The sequence below is a fragment of the Candoia aspera genome, chromosome 2 (assembly GCF_035149785.1).
Source record: "Candoia aspera isolate rCanAsp1 chromosome 2, rCanAsp1.hap2, whole genome shotgun sequence".
Classification (NCBI taxonomy): Eukaryota; Metazoa; Chordata; class Lepidosauria; order Squamata; family Boidae; genus Candoia; species Candoia aspera.
In genome coordinates, this window is record NC_086154.1 from 251,477,734 (window position 1) to 251,495,026 (window position 17,293).

The 17,293-nt window shown below is 37.9% G+C and overlaps 1 protein-coding gene across 2 annotated transcripts in view; it reads right to left on the bottom strand.

Moving 5' to 3' along the window:
- The window catches only part of WDR7 (WD repeat domain 7), a 231,529-nt gene that overhangs the window by 40,925 nt on the left and 173,311 nt on the right, over positions 1 to 17,293 (bottom strand). For both annotated transcript variants that reach the window (XM_063295797.1, XM_063295796.1), the window contains 3 exons: positions 8,082 to 8,199; positions 6,576 to 6,725; positions 4,412 to 4,494 (listed from right to left, as the gene is read on the bottom strand). In XM_063295797.1, the coding sequence (XP_063151867.1) occupies positions 4,412 to 4,494; positions 6,576 to 6,725; positions 8,082 to 8,199 (351 nt within the window). The remainder of the gene's footprint in view (positions 1 to 4,411; positions 4,495 to 6,575; positions 6,726 to 8,081; positions 8,200 to 17,293) is intronic.

The following is a 17,293-nucleotide window of genomic DNA, read 5'->3' on the forward strand; positions in this document are numbered from 1 at the left end:
AAGGTGTCTGGATCCTGGCTAAAGCATAATCTAAAGCAACAAAATATGGGGAAACAGAGAACCCTCATACATCTTAAATATTCTGTAATATAATGTTCTGTTTTTACTTCTCAAGAAACACAAGACCAATAACAGAATGTTAAGTTTTTCATGATTTCACCTTCTTACAACCTGAAGTTAAAAACCTTCAATATTATCTGTTGTCATTCCAATATTAAATAATAACATGACTGCCATGTAACCAGATGAGACTTTAAAAGTCTCTGCTAGCAAACTGAAGAAGAGATATTTGGAAGCCAAAATCAGTAGACTTTTCCTTCGGTCAGGATGGTTGTGAATACATGGGTTGGATGACCTAGTAACTATATGGGCTGGTAGTGGCAGCAAGGAAGGTAAAGTATCCCTTGAGTTGAACTTGACTCCTGGTAACCTCATAAACACATCCATGTTGTTTTCTTGAGTTTGCTACTGTTTTCTTCAAGAAAGATTTTTTTGTTTTTGTTTTTTTACATTCCTAGTCTTGCTTACAGCCCTGGTATTTGCCAGTGATCTCCCATCCAAGACCTAACTAGGTCTGATTCTGCTTAGCATGAAGGAGACAATGGGATTAGCTAGGCTAAGAATATAAATTTGATGTTAAAGAGTAGATTAATGGAACAAAGGAGTGGTGGTAGCATTCCTGAAGTACATGTAAGAGGACCTCTCTGCTGAAGGACTGGGATCCCCTTACTCTCTGTTCTTTGTTGGGCTGGCAGTGGGTCACCCACTTATTTGCAAGTTGACCCTTGGTATGTCTGGGTCTGGTCTGTATAAGATGGGAGATGGTGGATCCAGATATTTGACTAATGGTGGGTCAGGCTGCAGGGAGACTGAGGGTGACTTGGTTTCTGGGGAAATGCTGGGGGCTCCCAATTGCTGGTTGGCTGTGGGTTGAGCTTGGAACCAGGGGGAGAGATGTCCAAGGATGATGCAATGTATATATGGCTCCCAAGATCAGGTGGCATGTCCTACACTAGTTCCCCTTGGAATTCCAGTTCCTACTTGAGTGAATTTTTGATCTTAAGATCATAACATCTACAAGATCAAGACAAGACTTTGTCTAGAAAATGTACTTCTTAAGTACAGTAACTGAAGGTTTGGAATCTTTGGCAGGAGGGGGAGTTGGATGCAAAAGCAGTGGCAGCTTGTGGCTTTGAGTCCCTCATTCTTTTATATCTGGTGACAATGTTGTAAAGCACAATTCTGGGAAATGATTCATACCAGAACAAAACAAATTTTAAAAGTTAAACTGCAATTTCAACATGCAATATTTGTACTAAATTTAAACTGGGAGACTGTGTTCTGGTCCTGCCTTAGGCATGAAGCCAACTGGGTGACTCTAGGCCAGCCACTGTCTCTCGGCCCTAGGAGGAAGGCAAGGGCAAACAAGTTATGAAAACATTGCCAAGCAAACTGCAGGGACTAGTCCAGGCAGTAGTCAGGAGTCAAGACTGACTCAAAGGCACAGAAAATGAAATAAAACAAAACAAATCCCTTAAAGTATACTGAATTAGCTTTCTATATGCTAACTGCTGCAAAGGGGTTATATACTTTTTTTACTGGAAAAGTTATTTGATTCCCATATTGGAAGAATGGCTAACCAGGTTGTGGGGGTATACTTTGGTGTCTAGAATAACTTCATCTCTTAAAAGTAAATCTGATAGAAATTTTAATTGAACTAGGAAACCATTCCTGGACTACAAGTTAACATATGGATTTGTACCACACACAGCCCAAATTTAATTTCTTTATGCTTAGAGTCTATACTTCAGTTTTACAGGATTTTCAAATCAGAATACTTTTAGTAATATGGACAGAAGTGATGTAGTTTCCAATCTCACTCAGTGATTTATGCCATTTTGATCATGGTTACTGATATTCATGCTTTGATGTTTAGCGTTTAATACTGATTTTTTAGTCTTTTGAAATGATACAATATACTCAGTTACTCATAATTAACTAATGATGTATTGGAAAACCAAACCCCTCATTACATTTGTAAATCCCTTGTGTCTTCATTTGTATTTTACTCATTTACTCCTTTTTCCTGTTCCTTTTTCTTGTTTGTTTATAAAGGATTTTTATATTGTATAATCACTAGTGTATATTGTTGTTGTTAAAGTTATTTGTTATATCTCACCAATAAACCTTTAAAATTTATTATCCTCCATTCCACTTGTTTGAATGACACTCTCTGCACTGACTCCAAAACGTTTTGACTATCTCTTGCTGCCGAGAATTCCTACCTATAGAATCCTGACCCTCTCTGACCTATGGAAACATACTACAGGTTACATCTTAGTAGATGGACTTGCCTTCTAGTTGGGATGCAGCCAGAACATTTTTCTAGCCTTTCCTGCTCCTGGACAAGTTCTCAACACTTTAATTTCTCACTTCAGTAACTGGTGGAGCTATAGTCAATCACACCACCAGGATGTTAATTATTTAACTTATGAATATGTCTACCTAGACTGGGAAAAAAGTATACAAAGCGTTCCCCTTGGGTTGGACAGGGGTTTATGACTTACCCCAATGTGTCTTCAGTATGGGAGCTAACTTATGGATATATCCTCAATATGGGAAGTTTCTCATACTGAGCCTTTCAAATGACATTTACTCTGACAACTCTTAACACTGAGTTTTACACTCTTGTCTGACTTCTCTTCCCAGATCTGGGAATGGTAAAGATTCAACAAGGCTTATACAATATTTCCACATTTCAGCTAAATTGGAGAAGGCTGTTATCATCGCCATTGAAAATTCCTTTTGGTTTATGTGGTTTTGCAAAACCGTAAGTCTTCAGATCTGTTCACTGCCACCCAAGGGGGGAGCTTGCACCCCACTGAAAAACATGTTATTTTTATGTCAACAATATTGAACAGAAGGCTCCAATCATTACAGTGCCATATCAGAAAGCAAATACCATCCGTTCCTGAGACCGGTCTTGGTTAACTTCCCAAACGATCTCATTTTGGCACATGGGGAACACAATTCTTACAAGGAGCCCTAATAGTTATTCATGTACTACTTAGCAGGTATTTAAGTATTCAAGTTGGATGCTGTGTGTGTGTAAGATGCTGTAAGGAAACAAAGCATAGGATTTCAAAACAAGAGTTTCGAAATGAGTGAACAAGGAATCCAATTACAAGGGCTTTCGTGAGTGGAGATGCTGGACATGCAGAGCACTCCAAAGCTGCAAAGGGGGGAATGAAGGAGAAAGTGCTGTTAGCTAGGCTAAGTAGATGGCTCCTCTCACCTTTCCTGGGCTCCTTAGAGAAGCAATAAAAATGCCAGTACAGCCCTAAAAATGCTGAGAAGGCAAAGGAATGTTGATAACAGGAAGGGATACCTGAAGGTGAGGAAAGCTATGGGAAGAAGGCCAAGGGAGATGACACTTAGAAATGATACAGTAAACAGTAATATTTATTCTAAAATACCCAGCCTTCATTTTCTCAATAGGCCATTGTCTTTTGAGTCCCATTTTTATCATCTCACTACCTCTGACCTCATGGATTACATGTATAGTTTGACTTGTATAGACCTATATAAGGGGGTCAAACCCCACCCCTCTTTAGGTCTGTTGTTGCAACATCCAGTACTGAAATAAACACAATTTGTGATCCAACTGAGGGGTATTCTGGCTCCTGTTATTAAGCAAACTCATAAAGGAGACAATTCTCTTACAAGTATCTTTGAGATCAGCTGGGTGCTGTAGTAACCTTTATGTAAGTCAGTACAATACCACACATTACAGCAGCAATATATGCATACTGCGATGGCATGGTTCTTGTCCTCATACTTTCATGTGACACTAGCTTAACTCTGGAGTCCATCACATGCAGGCTGCTGTTCCTCCGCAGGATCTGATCTTTTCTTTTTGTTAGTGGTCTAGTCAGTTGATGCTACCTGGCCTAACATGTATTTCATTGTCAGAACATTAATATAGAGCTGAAAGGTACCCACTCTGCAAGTTATGAAGTTGGGTAGAATACAGACACGGAAAACAAAACAATATCCAAACTTATTACCATATTCATGTTTCTGATGTCACTGAGTGCTGCTTTCCAGAGTGCTTTAAATTCAGATGAAACCAAACGTTGAGAAGCCCACAGTGCTTCCTGCTCTTGCCCTCATCCTGTCCTGAGCTGATGATGGGGAAAATATGAAGGGATATACTAGCTAGGATTATACAAACTAATCTTCTTCCCATGGATTACACTGTTTAATATCCTTTAGGTAACTTTTCTGGGGCAGACTCTTGTTTGGTTGCATGTCAAGACGTGACAGCCTCAATGTAGGACAAAACTGATACCTGTTGTAAAAATTGCTTACTAACAATTTTGGTACTTACATGTTCATATTGTGATCCTACCTGCAGATGGCTGGAAAGCATTCCTGCAGTCCCTTCTTCTTGACCAATGAGCCTTCAAGACAATACATGATGATGTCCATTACCTATGGATAGCAACAATAAATTATTGTTGAAAATAATTAAATCCTTGTAACAGTATTTTGCAATCTTACTTTGAGGAGCACACTAAAACAGGAAAGAAAACTCCAACTATAGTTACTTTATATATATATAAATATAAATAAAAACAGGGACACCACTACTTAAATAACAGTAGTAGCATTATGATTCATATATCATTTGTAAACTGCTCACATCATTTTCAGGAAGCTATTTCAGGATTTTTGCAGAAGCTATCATTCTGAATCCCAATGAAAGTGCTTTCCAGTGGCAGACAAAGTGAAGAAGCTTAACATACCATATCCCATGTGTTATTCCAATCACATGCAGCAAAATTCATATATCAAAGGACTTTCAAGCAGCCTCTGTATTACAAGACTTAAAATATGCAACAGCCAGGATTCAGGGATTCGGCTGTTACATGCAAAAAGAATGCAAGTGTGTTAATATGGGGATACAAATAGCCTCTGTGGATTAAACATAGCATGCATATGAAGAAAACATATACCTGTGATTAGTAACAATGTAAACTGCCTTATGCTAAGTCTGCATCTAGCACAAATATTGTCTGTGCTGATTATTAGCAGCTCTTTGAGTTTCAGATATAATTTTCAGCTGTAGATAAACCTGGATTGATAGGTATTCTGCATGCAAAGCAATGCTTTAAATTAAATGACCCATGTATACTGTTTCGTATAGTATTTAAAAGTGTAACTGGGAAGGGGTCATTTAGACTATAGTATCTGAATCACTGCTTAGTGCAAGATTCCAAATGAAAAGATCCTGAACAGATGGCTGTCCAACCTCTCCTTGGACAGCTTCAATGAAGAGGAGTACCTTTCTGGTAACTGGTCCATTGTCAAATCTGGTCTTCCTTTCAGAAAGTTTTTCCGATCATTCAGCCCGAATCTAACTTCCTGTAACTTAACAAGCCTTCAGGTTCTTGAAGGGTGATAGCATATCCCCACTCAGTTGTCTTTTCTCAAGCTAAACATTCCTTGTTCCCTCAAGTCTCTTGCCATAAGCCTTAGTTTCCAGGATCCATATCATTCTTGTCCTTTTCCAAATGTGTTCCAGTTTGTCTGAATCTTTCTCAAAATATGATGACCAGAACATATGTATATAGTACTCAAAGTGGGGACTGACCAACACAGAATACAATGGAACTATTTCTTCCTATGATTTGAAAACTATCTCTGCCACGCAGCCTGAATTGCCCTTGCCTCGTGAACAATCATGTCACAGTGCTGGCTCCTATTTAGCTTGTGATCAACTATGCTTTTTTCTCACATACTGTTATCAAGCGAGATATCCCCTTTCTTATTAATATGTATTTAATTTATTTTTCCTAGATGACAGATTTTGCAGTTGTTTCTATCAAATTTCATCGTGTTGCTTTCAGTCTTCTTCTCTAACTTAGAAACATCATTGCATAGGTAGCTACCCAATCTAGTTTTGTGCCATCAGCTAAGAATTCCAGGCTTTGCACAAGCTTTCTGATATTTCGAATCTCTAGATAGGGAAATGTTGAGTTAACCCTCTCCCCAGTAAGCTGTTTGAGTAAGATGTATACCACATGATAAACTGACTAGATCAGTTACCTGGGCTAGGATGTTTACAAGACCCACTAACTTCCTTCCCATGACCCAGTTAAGTGTGTTGTGGGAATACCAGCTCTGAGAATAGTTCTACACCCACCCATTTGATATCTCTTTTGGCCCTCACTTAACTGATTTGCTGATCAGAATGTTGTGTGGCACTTTGCCAGATACGCTGGTGAAATCAAGATATATTTTGTCTGCAGCATTCCCACAATCTATTAAGAAAGCTATTCACTCAAATGTTTTAAAAACAATATTAGTCTGACAAGACTTGCTCATACAAATTAATGCTGACCTTTTGTAATTACTTAAATCATTTAATGTCTTTGAAATGATTTGCAATGACTGTGATCTGTTGTACCAACAGGTGGGCCGATGAAAAGGCATTTATCTTCTTCAATACAGGATAAACTCAAACATAAATACTGTTATTAACATGGAAGCATAATAAAATATTGACACACCTCTACAAGGAGATCCACAACATCTGTTGGCATTTTTTCAATAAGTATTTCAATAACCCTCAGAATTTCTCCTTTTGCTCGAGCCAAGGTGGTAGTATGAATATTTTGTTGCGACTGTGTATTAGCTTGAAGAGCAGTGTGCCTGTGCACCTACAAAAACAAGAGTATTTAGGAGTACTTGCAAATATTTTATATTAAAATTTCATGGGTTCACAATCATGAGTAGGATTGATGATGAGTTAGGGCTCCGTTTATTCCTCTGTTTTTGCTGTGTATACATAGCCCAGTTTCTTAACCTTATGGAGTTTTCAGTGCCACAACCATACTTCTTAATAAGTTACTGCTGCACATGAGCCCAAATACATATTCATTTAAAGCGATGCAGATTATTGTTCACCATTACTTAATTAGAACATATGTACTCAGGAGTACTGGTAATGAATGTTAGTGTGAATGTAATCTACAAATTGTGGCAAATAGTGCACTCACCAATCACCGACTTTTTATTTTATACTTTTAGTGAAACCTAAAAATATTAACAGTAGTTAACTCATATATTGAACTCTTCCCAATGGATTTTTGGATTATTTTTTATAAAATAATTCACAATAATTTGTGAATATTTAAGAACTTTTTTTTAAAGAAAGCTCTAATTTGTAATACATACCCTCAAAGGAATTTTACAAAATCAACAATCTGTATTCTGTGTAATCTAATTGGGCAAATGGGCTCATTCTAGGACAACTAGTCAATTAGGTCAAAATTATACTGTTACTGTAGATTGCGAAAGACTTTGTGTGTGTTGACAGTCCTTACGTCTTCCAACTGACATCTTTTTATGTTTGTACTGACATGGGGTAATTACCTATATTTATCTGGTACATCTATTACAAAAATGAATAAAATGTTCGGTATAAGTGCAGGGAAGAACAAATTGGTATACCTATATATTAATACATACTATGTTATTGTTTTGAGTATAGGGAAGCAGACTAGTCTGATTCTCCATTGCTGCCCATTTACTTAGTCCTAGGAACTTCAATAAGAGGTATTGGGAATCCATCTTGCTTCCTAGTTGCGTAACTCCACCGTACATTTGGTGCTTAGTTATAGTACAAAGTGACAAAAAAAAGGTAAACATACAGCAGTATCCCATTTCCATATATAGTTGGCAATCTGTTGACAATCTGAAGCCTGAGACTCTAATAAATATGTACATACATTTGTTCTGTGGATATAAAGCCTGACTGAAGCATTGTTTTCCCTCACTTTTCTACTTCACAAACTGCACATTTTGTCTATAGGCATTGCAACTGTGAGACATCCACATATAAAACCTCTTGAATGCGTTCTGTATGCATAGATGCAAATTCAGATAGATATGAAATAAAGCCATTTTTAAATGAAGGAAAGAAGTAAATAGATTCTTAAATGCTTCTGGTTGCTAAACAATGAAGGGATTGTTCCTTCTGAAGCGAAGCCCATGTGCAAAGACATTCTGCTTACCTCCTTGGCAATAGTAGTGATGAAAGCGGGTGGTCTGGCCGTGGCAATGAGGGAGAGAGCATGTCGTGCAGAGCGGGCGGAGTCCGCTGCTGGGCTCAGAGGCAGCCCCATTCGGATGCTAATCAGAGACCAGACAAAGAAGGAAGGGTGGGGGGGAGGAAGAAAAGAAGCATTAGAAATATAGACTGAAAAGATTAGACACAGCTTATAATGTCAGTTCAAGGTCAACGGGAGCACTCAAACAGTTAGACTATAATGGACTCCCAACAATGAGCAATGATTAGAAGTCAGGGTGTTCCAGCAACTAATACAAAATCAAATAATTAACCGTGAAGATTGAAAACAGTATGTGCATCTGTCCAAAGTGTTAAAAAGGCCTTGTTAACAAATTATCTAGCTGTAGTACTGAATACATATCAAGAACCAAGATCAACACAAATATATATTGCCATGCAAAATAATAACAATAATAATAATAATAATAATAATGACACGTTTTATATCTCAGCTAAAGACTAAGACATCATATGTACATAACCCTCCCATTATTTCTATTCCAGCCAACTGACTACATTTTTGGGATAGCTGACACAGGAAATACTGATTTCAATATGGGCATCCCGTGTTAAGTCATCTTCTTTCCAAGTATAGTTATTCTAAAAAAAGGGTGCCCCTCATAGCAAATCCAGTCCTTGGATCTGAAATCACTTACAATGCATTGCCAGGACAAATAAAATTATAAAACTGAATATCTGTTACATAGTAGGAAGCAGGAAGCAGAAAATTTGCAATTCTGATCAAATTCAAACACTTCAGGAAGTAACAGAGCAGAACTGCTATTCTATTGGCTGTGCAGTCATCAGCATTGCATTTGACCATGTGGATGACTTCATGCAGGTCTTTCCAAGGGGGCACAATAGCCTGGGGAGCCAAATTTCTAGAAGCTGTTGATGTCCTCCCAAAAGCACACTTGCAGCTTCTTAAAGTTAGGCAGGGTAGACATAAAGAGCATTAGAAATAAACACGTCAAAAATTGATGGTTATAAGGTAGCTTGGAAATTATTGTGATTCTTTCCAGCATTCAAGTGATGACCACAATGAGAGATCTTCTAGTTTATTTCCAGTTAAAAAAAATCTGTGTGGATACATGAAGTAGTACTTGGCTATATAACTATTATAAGGTACTGTAAAATTAACTAAGATTTGGGACAGGAGTGCAATATGTGCATAGATGTGTATTTCCTCCTTCCATTACATCCACTGATTTCTTCCCCAATGTTCTGCAGTGATGTCCATGTTGAGGAAATGATAGTTTGGTCTAAACAAGGAACAAGGGAAGGAGTCAGAATGTGCATGGCTTCAACAAAAGCATTATCAAACCTTTATCCCAACCATGAGAGGCTATTCTGTATTGGATCAAAAGCTGCAATTTCTGCCAACTTCCCATTCCATCTGCAGCTCCCTATGGCACATCCTACATCATTCCTGAGGTTTCACTGACACATAGGGACATTAGTTGGGAGGAGGGGGCATGCTACAGATTGTGGTAGAGAAGGATGGGCAAGAAAGCCACCGTTCCTCCAGAGCAGTCTTTTGTAGTTATTAGGATCTGAGTCAAGCTATGCAAAGGGAGAACTCGCACTCAGGTATTAAAGGTGTAGGAAACCTTTTTCTACTTGCATAGAAGCCAGAAGGAGAGCACACTCCTAAACACATACAGAAAGACTAGTTCTCCCTACGCTGGGATCACTGATCTGACTGCAGGGATAAACCAGTGAGTTTGATTAACTCATTTTCTTTTACTATTTGCTTTTTCAAACAATAGTCTGTTCCCCTCCACGCAGGAGGCCTGAGAGTTGATCAGCTGAGCAGGAGGGGGAAGGATTCCCCAGGCAGCAGCCACAATGCACACATGTAGTAAGTTAGGGCCACATTTGAACTATGGATTATTCACTAGGGACTTCCAGGTCCAATTAGCATAATCCAGAATATAATGATTGTTAGAGAACTCTGATCCTGGGAACGTTATTTGTTGGTGGAAGGAACTTCATATGTGAGTCACATTTTTTTAAAAAAGATCAAACTAAGAAAAAACTTAAGAAAAGGGACAGAAAAATTAGAGTGAAGAATTTTTCACAAATGAGGATAATAGATGTTTCTTTTTTCTTTGGAAGTTTCAGAATTCCAGATGACCATCGCTGTCTTATTTGTCAGTAATAACTACAGCTAGTCCTTGTTTACAGACCACTTGTTCAGCGACCGTTCAAAGTTATGATGGCCCTGAATAAGGAGACCTACGGCCGGTCCTCGAAGTTGTGGCTGTCGCAGTGTCCCTATGGTCATGTGATCAAGATTCAGGCACTTGGCAACTGAAGTGCATTTAAGATTATCACCGTGTCCTGCTGTCATGTGATCGCCATATGCGACCTTCACAGCAGTTTCCGACAAGCAACGTCAATGAGGAAGCTGGCAGGAAGCTGCAAGTCATGGTCACGTGACATTGCGCTTAACGACCTGCAGTAAGTTGCTTCATGACTGTAGCCAGAACTGACAAATTGCTGTCGTAAGTCAGGCGTGTTCATGTGAGTTTTCACTTTATGACCACGTTCCTTAATGATGGAGTTGCCAGTCCCAATTGCAGTTGGTAAGTGAGGTCTACCTGTATTTGGTTTTACAAAGTTTACTGTCAACAAAATGTGCAACGCATCAGTTTACCCAATCAGTTAACAGTTAAATAGGACTGGCAACTATTAAACATAAAACATCTGCCTTTTAACTAGTTCTGCATCAACATCCATATTACAAATACTAACCTTTCTGAGGCAGTGAATATAAAACAAATGGCAAACGGAGTTAAAAATGCCGCTTACTGTTTTAAGGGAAGGACACATTTCATGTTTTAAAACTGTTTATAATCAGAACCAAAATGATCTCAAAAATATGAACTTTCAGCACCACTGATTACAATTTGGCCTTGTAAACTTACCAACTTAAACTTTAATAGATCAGTCAATTATTACTGCCAATAAAAGACACAGTATAACTTATAATGTCTAAAGATGCATGCAATTTTTTTAAAATTTCCTTTCAGAATTTGAGTCCTTTTGAATCTTTTCTCACCATTTTCCTCCATCAATATGATGAGCTTTGTAATGTTTTATATGGACAGACTTTGAGGAACAGAGCAGAGGTGGGTGGATGTTGGGCAGAAATAAGCAAATAATTTAAAATACAGTCTCCTTAATATTTATTTATTTAATCCCGCCTTTATTATTTTTATAAATAACTCAAGGTGGTGAACCTCTCTCATGTTTTATGACTTTCGAAACTAAAAAAATATCAGAATGTGTTCTTTCCCTTTCCTCCTCCCTCTTCCTGATGGGAAGGAATGGATTTTTCTGAAAGCAACAGGCTCCTTATTAATTCATTAATGACATTCTCCAGTGTTAGTATGTGGCCAGAGATTAGCCCCCTCCTGTAGCTGAGCCAGCTGGTCTATCAGAGCAAGAACTGCGCATGAAGGAGCAGGCACACTGCACTGAGACTGAGGGCCAAATTAGAAGCAGATGCAAAGCTAATATGAACAAGGGAGTGCTGAGTTGGTCCCTACAGTCGTATTTTTATTGAGGGATTTTACTCCTCTACATGGTCAATACAAAGAGGGGCTTCCACATACACAAGATTGCAGGAAACCTGCTGATGGTAAAGTAATAAATATCACTGTAGCTTTTATGTATGGATTTGGGGAAGGATCATAGAAACAATAGTAGAGCATCTGCTATGCATAGAGAGAACTCAGTTCTGTCGAAGGGATCAGAGAGTTGCTGAGAAAGCCTCCTCTGCAGAAGAAAAGCAAAAAACAAAAATCAAAGCAAAACCCAACCAAAAAACAGAAGAGTCAGAACAGAGGACAGTGGGCTAGAGGTGCAAATAAATTGACCTTGCACAGGACAGTTTTCTTACACTCATGTGACATCACTGTTATATTGTGTTACCAACTGGGATAGTTACTGCCAACTGTCCATCATACTGGAGAATGTGTCACTGTGGTGATTTCTGTTTTTTATGTGATAACATGATAGCACAAATTACATCCTGACATTGTTAAACAAGCAATATGAACTGATGTATAATATGTAATCTGCATCATGATGCCGTCATGCAAATACCATAAAGCACCATGTATGTTTGGTCTCTTCAGTTCAAAGTCTGGTAAATTAAAGTCTCAGTATATTATGAGTCTATTTTCAGTTATATGGAAGTTATTTCCCAAAATATTCTGTAGCAATCCCAAATACACTATCTGAATGCAATATTTATTGATAAGGAAGGGTTCAGATATTCTTAGGAATTTTCGCCTTTATTTTTTTATAATTTTATTTTTCTAAACTAAGAAAGAAAATAAAGGCATAAGTATAATCTTCCTAATAATAAAGAGGGGGAAACAAAGGGCCTGGAAAATGAGATTATAAACAGAATGACTTCTTTGGTCACATTCCTTTCCATTCAAATGTTGGTAAAAACCTCACATCAACCATCTGTTGTTGTAAATCAGGTGTAGATTTCACCTTCAAATGTTGTATTATTATTCTTTTAGCTAATCCCACTGACCAAAAGCAGCAGTTTTTAATATCTTGATAGATTCCAAATACTAGGGATATTGCCAAGAAGAATATACAACTCTGTAGACACAGCAGTTGATCCGGGGTCATATTAATAATCTTGTCAGCCCAAAATATAACAACAGGAAGACAAGACCAAACCATCTGAGTTAATGTTTCAATTCTTGAGTTGCATGTGGATCAGCAAGGAGCTAATAAACTGATTCTTATTAAATATTATATGAGGTACCTAATATACATGAACTAAAATGTTCTGTTGTATTAACTTCATTTTAAGATCAGAGGAAGCTAATCTTATGAAGCTTAAAATGACCCTCCATTGGTTTACCAGGACAGAACATTCAGGATTTTTTACCTGTTACTGCATGAAATCCCTTCTTTTGCCCCAGAATAATGGAGAAACTCTTGGCAACTTTAAAGAAGGTGACCATATTATAGTTACAGAACCTTTAGAGCCAGTGGCTTTCACCAAGAGGTCAAATTCACAGGTCAGCTGAATCTTAAATAAAAAGGTAGCCTGCAGCATTTATACTGCTATCCTTTAAAAACTGTGAAAGGGAGACAGCAAGAAAGATGGTAAATGAAAGCAAAAGAGAACAGTTTGTTTGCTATTGTAACAAGAAGAAGGAGGAGGAGGAGCAGGAGGAGGAGGAGGAGGAGGAAGAATAAAAAAGAATTGAGCCCTTGCAAATTGTCAGTTACTGAGAAAATAATATCTTCTGGGGAATTATTCATGCCTTTTCATTTGCCAGTTACAAATTCCTAAAATGCAATTTAAGAACGTAAAGATGCACTGGGGGACTTTTTTCTCTGTAGCCCTCCTCAACACAATCGGGCCCATTTTCAAACCTGGTCTTACTTTTGATGACTTCTCCTCCTACACCAAAGTTGATCCTGTTCTATTCAGTTTTTTGAGAATTAACAGACAGAAAAATTGGACACATTTAATTAATTTCCAATATGCCATTAACAAGGTAGGGCAAGCATGCATAGAATGGCTTCTGAAATTTCTTTCTACCTCTTTACTAGTAGCAGCCATACGAGGTACTATACATGTACTTGTTTCTGTAACAAAGTAACACCTCACACTTACCCTATTTCTGCCCTCTCCTTGTGCATTTACATGTGTATGCCCTGGGAAGCATGAGAGAAGCCTAACATGAGCAGGAGGGAAGAAACCCAAGAATGGATGAGTCAACAGCACTGTGAATCACTACCTAACTGGCTATTCTATAGGTATGTTGTTGTTGTTTTAAATCTGTTCAACTGTGTCCAGTTCTAACAGACTGTCTGGACTAGTCCCTGCCGTTTTCTTGGCAAGATTTCAGAAGTGGTTTGCCATTGCCTCCTCCCTAGGGCTGAGTGAAAGTGACTGGCCCAAGGTCACCCAGCTGGCTTTGTGCCTAAGACGGGACTAGAACTCACGGTCTCCTGGTTCCTAGCCTGGTGCCTTAACCACTACACCAAACTGGCTCTCTGTTGTTGTAGGTATGTGGTAGGTACGTACTGGGGGATTTTCTACAATATTTCTCACTGTAGCCTCTGGCTGAATCTAGTCCATTGCTCTTTTTTTCATTAGCTTCTCCCACCACACCAAATTTTATCCCATTCTGTTCAGTTTTGGATAGGGTTATCCTGCTGAAAGTCGTAAGCCCCTTCATATTTGGTTGGGTTGGAAAGAATAAAGCGCAGTCAATGAGCCAGGTAAATAGCAACCAAAGTATGTGCCAGCATATTGGTCACCAGAAGTACCAGGCTGCTTATCATCTCTTTAAAACATGGTCATTTCTAGAAAGAAAGAAAGAAAGAAAGAAAGAAAGAAAGAAAGGAAGGAAGGAAGGAAGGAAGGAAGGAAGGAAGGAAGGAAGGAAGGAAGGAGGGAGGGAGGGAGGGAGGGAGGGAGGGAGGGAGGGAGGGAGGGAGGGAGAACTGAAAATATATACCAGCTCTTGAATTAGGTACATAATTCTCAAATGGAGGGCTCATTATGAATAGATAAAATTTTAAAATAATTCTCATACAACTTGTACACTTCTGATGGCAGCAAGTCAGGCACACAGTACTCAAATATGCATATATTTTAGTGCTCCACTATTAGTTCATTGATGTTTCTGTTCATTATGAGAAAAATCATGGCTTTTCCTCACCTTCCCTTAATTCCCATTTGAAAATATTACAGCTTGATTTAGTTCCAAATGACTGGTTTTTCTCTGGTTAGGAAATCACAGAATCATTACTATCAGAATTCTGGTTTTCCTAAATCCAGGCTTCCGGGTTTCATCTTATATTCAGATATATTTTTGTACTTTTCCATATTATCAGAATCTTGCACATTCCTTGCTATAATTGGTTATTTTAGCTTGCAATTGGAAGGGTTCTTGCTTCTACCCTGCTCTCTTGAAAGGAACAGGGGCAACACAGAAATAGTACTGACAAATTCCTTAGGTTAAATCAAATATCTAAATGAATAAATACATAAATGCTTGTTGCTGCTTCATTACACAACAGTGTATTAGACAAACTGTACCCGAATAATATGAATTAAACTGCAGCTTATAACTGAAAGGAGGGAAATTATGGGCAAGGAAGATTTCTATAATCTCTCCAAGCATAGAATCAAAGCTTAATTAATGCTAGAACAATACTCTTAGTTCTCCTGTGCAGGTAACTCAACACATTTTCCATAATCTAACCTTTTTGCACAGGAGGTATGGGTGGGGTAGAGGTGAGAATGGACAAGATGGCAGGGAGAAAGAACGGCCAAACTGCTCAGGAGAAATTCAAAGCTCTCCTGAACACTACAGCTTAGCAATGTATTTTATTCAACACATGCGCGTGCACGCACACGCGCGCACACACACACATATGGACACGCCAAACACACAAAAAGATAAACACTGCATGTGTTTTCCTTTGTCAATAAATGTGAAGTGATTTTTTTTCCCCTCCCCCTCGGAACCACACGCTCGACATAAAAGCTCCTTTATAAACCATGCTTAACATCACAGACAGAAGTGAGGCAGCTGTGCGCTGTTATTGTGTGCACGCTAAATCAGGCACAAAAAAGGGGCAGCTCAGCAGGGCACCAGGAGGGTAAGATGGACACTTAACCCCCTGTACACTTTGTTGCTCCATTTCTTTCCCCCTTAAGTCCCTCTGCAGTCAGTACAGTACCTGTCACGGATGTAACAGGCCATTTTCAATCTAAATCTTGTTATGGATTAATAAGCAAACACTTTCTCGCTTATTATGCAATTTATCATGATGAAAATTGCATTGGTCTCCTCAAGGCTACATGCTGATACATTCATTTATTCAGCAGCTCTGTATACAGAGAGCAATACTAATCTTTATGACAGCTAGAGGTATACTAGGGAGCCTAAAATAGCATCTTGAAAAACTATACTTTGTCTTTATGGAAGCTTTGTTCGAAACAGACACCCACATGCACAGCCCAGCTCTTCCCTCACGAGACAAGAATATTTTACTTTGAGTATTTCAGCTTGGCAATAGTACACACTTATTTCCTGTTTCACTGAAACCAGAAATTAAATACCGGTAGACGTTTTGCAATTTATCCCAGCCTGATACCAGCATCCTTTGAGGATTTCAGACAATGACCAGGTTCATTTAAGGAAAGTATTCAGAATGTTTAACAACAACAACAACGCTAGAATAATGCAATGCAAAGCAACACCACTGCTGAACTGGAGAAAATAATCTGCTTTCAATACTTTCGGCATAGCATATATGTCATATATATACAGTGGGTAATTTAATACAGGGGTTACATCTAGGAACCAAAATTGAAAACTTGTATTTTCCTTTGAATTCATGTAAGTTCAGATTCCTATAAATTAATATTTATTTTTTTGCCTGGTCACGGAATTTTTTTTTAATGTATTGAGACTCTCAATGAAAAAGGAAAACATTGTATGTTGAGACTGAGCATTTCAGGAAAACAACTGGAAAACTTTGATTTGCCCTCAATTAATAGAGACTTAACAGCTATCTTACAAACTTTAAAAATCTGATAGGAAAAAAAAAACATATCAAATCAGTCAGATGGAAAAATGACTGAAGATACATTAACAAATCCTTTTTAAATCACAACAAACCTGTATTATTTTATGTGATGGATCATCATCATCATCATCATCATCATCATCACCATCATCATCATCATCATCAAATAAGCTTTGGAATATGATTTTTAAGTAAGTGTTGCACAGATCAAAAGTATAATTCTTATCCCAGAGATGACGTTCTAGTCTTTTTTTTCTGAATGATAACACTCTAGGAGATTCAGGATATAATCTTCAATTTTCCATTACCTCACTCAAAATGTTTATAATGAACTTAATGATTTCTACTTTTGCGATTCTTCTAAATCTGTTTTTAATATTTCCAGTATTTCCTTTTTGCAAGCGATTCTGAGTACACACTAAAAAAAACAGGGTAGAAATCTTAAATATAATTAATATTAATGAGCAGCATCATTTGCCATATGTTAAAGTAATTCTTATTATTTTGTAATAACAAGAATTGAATGAGACAAACTACATATGTTTTCTGTATTAGCAAACACTT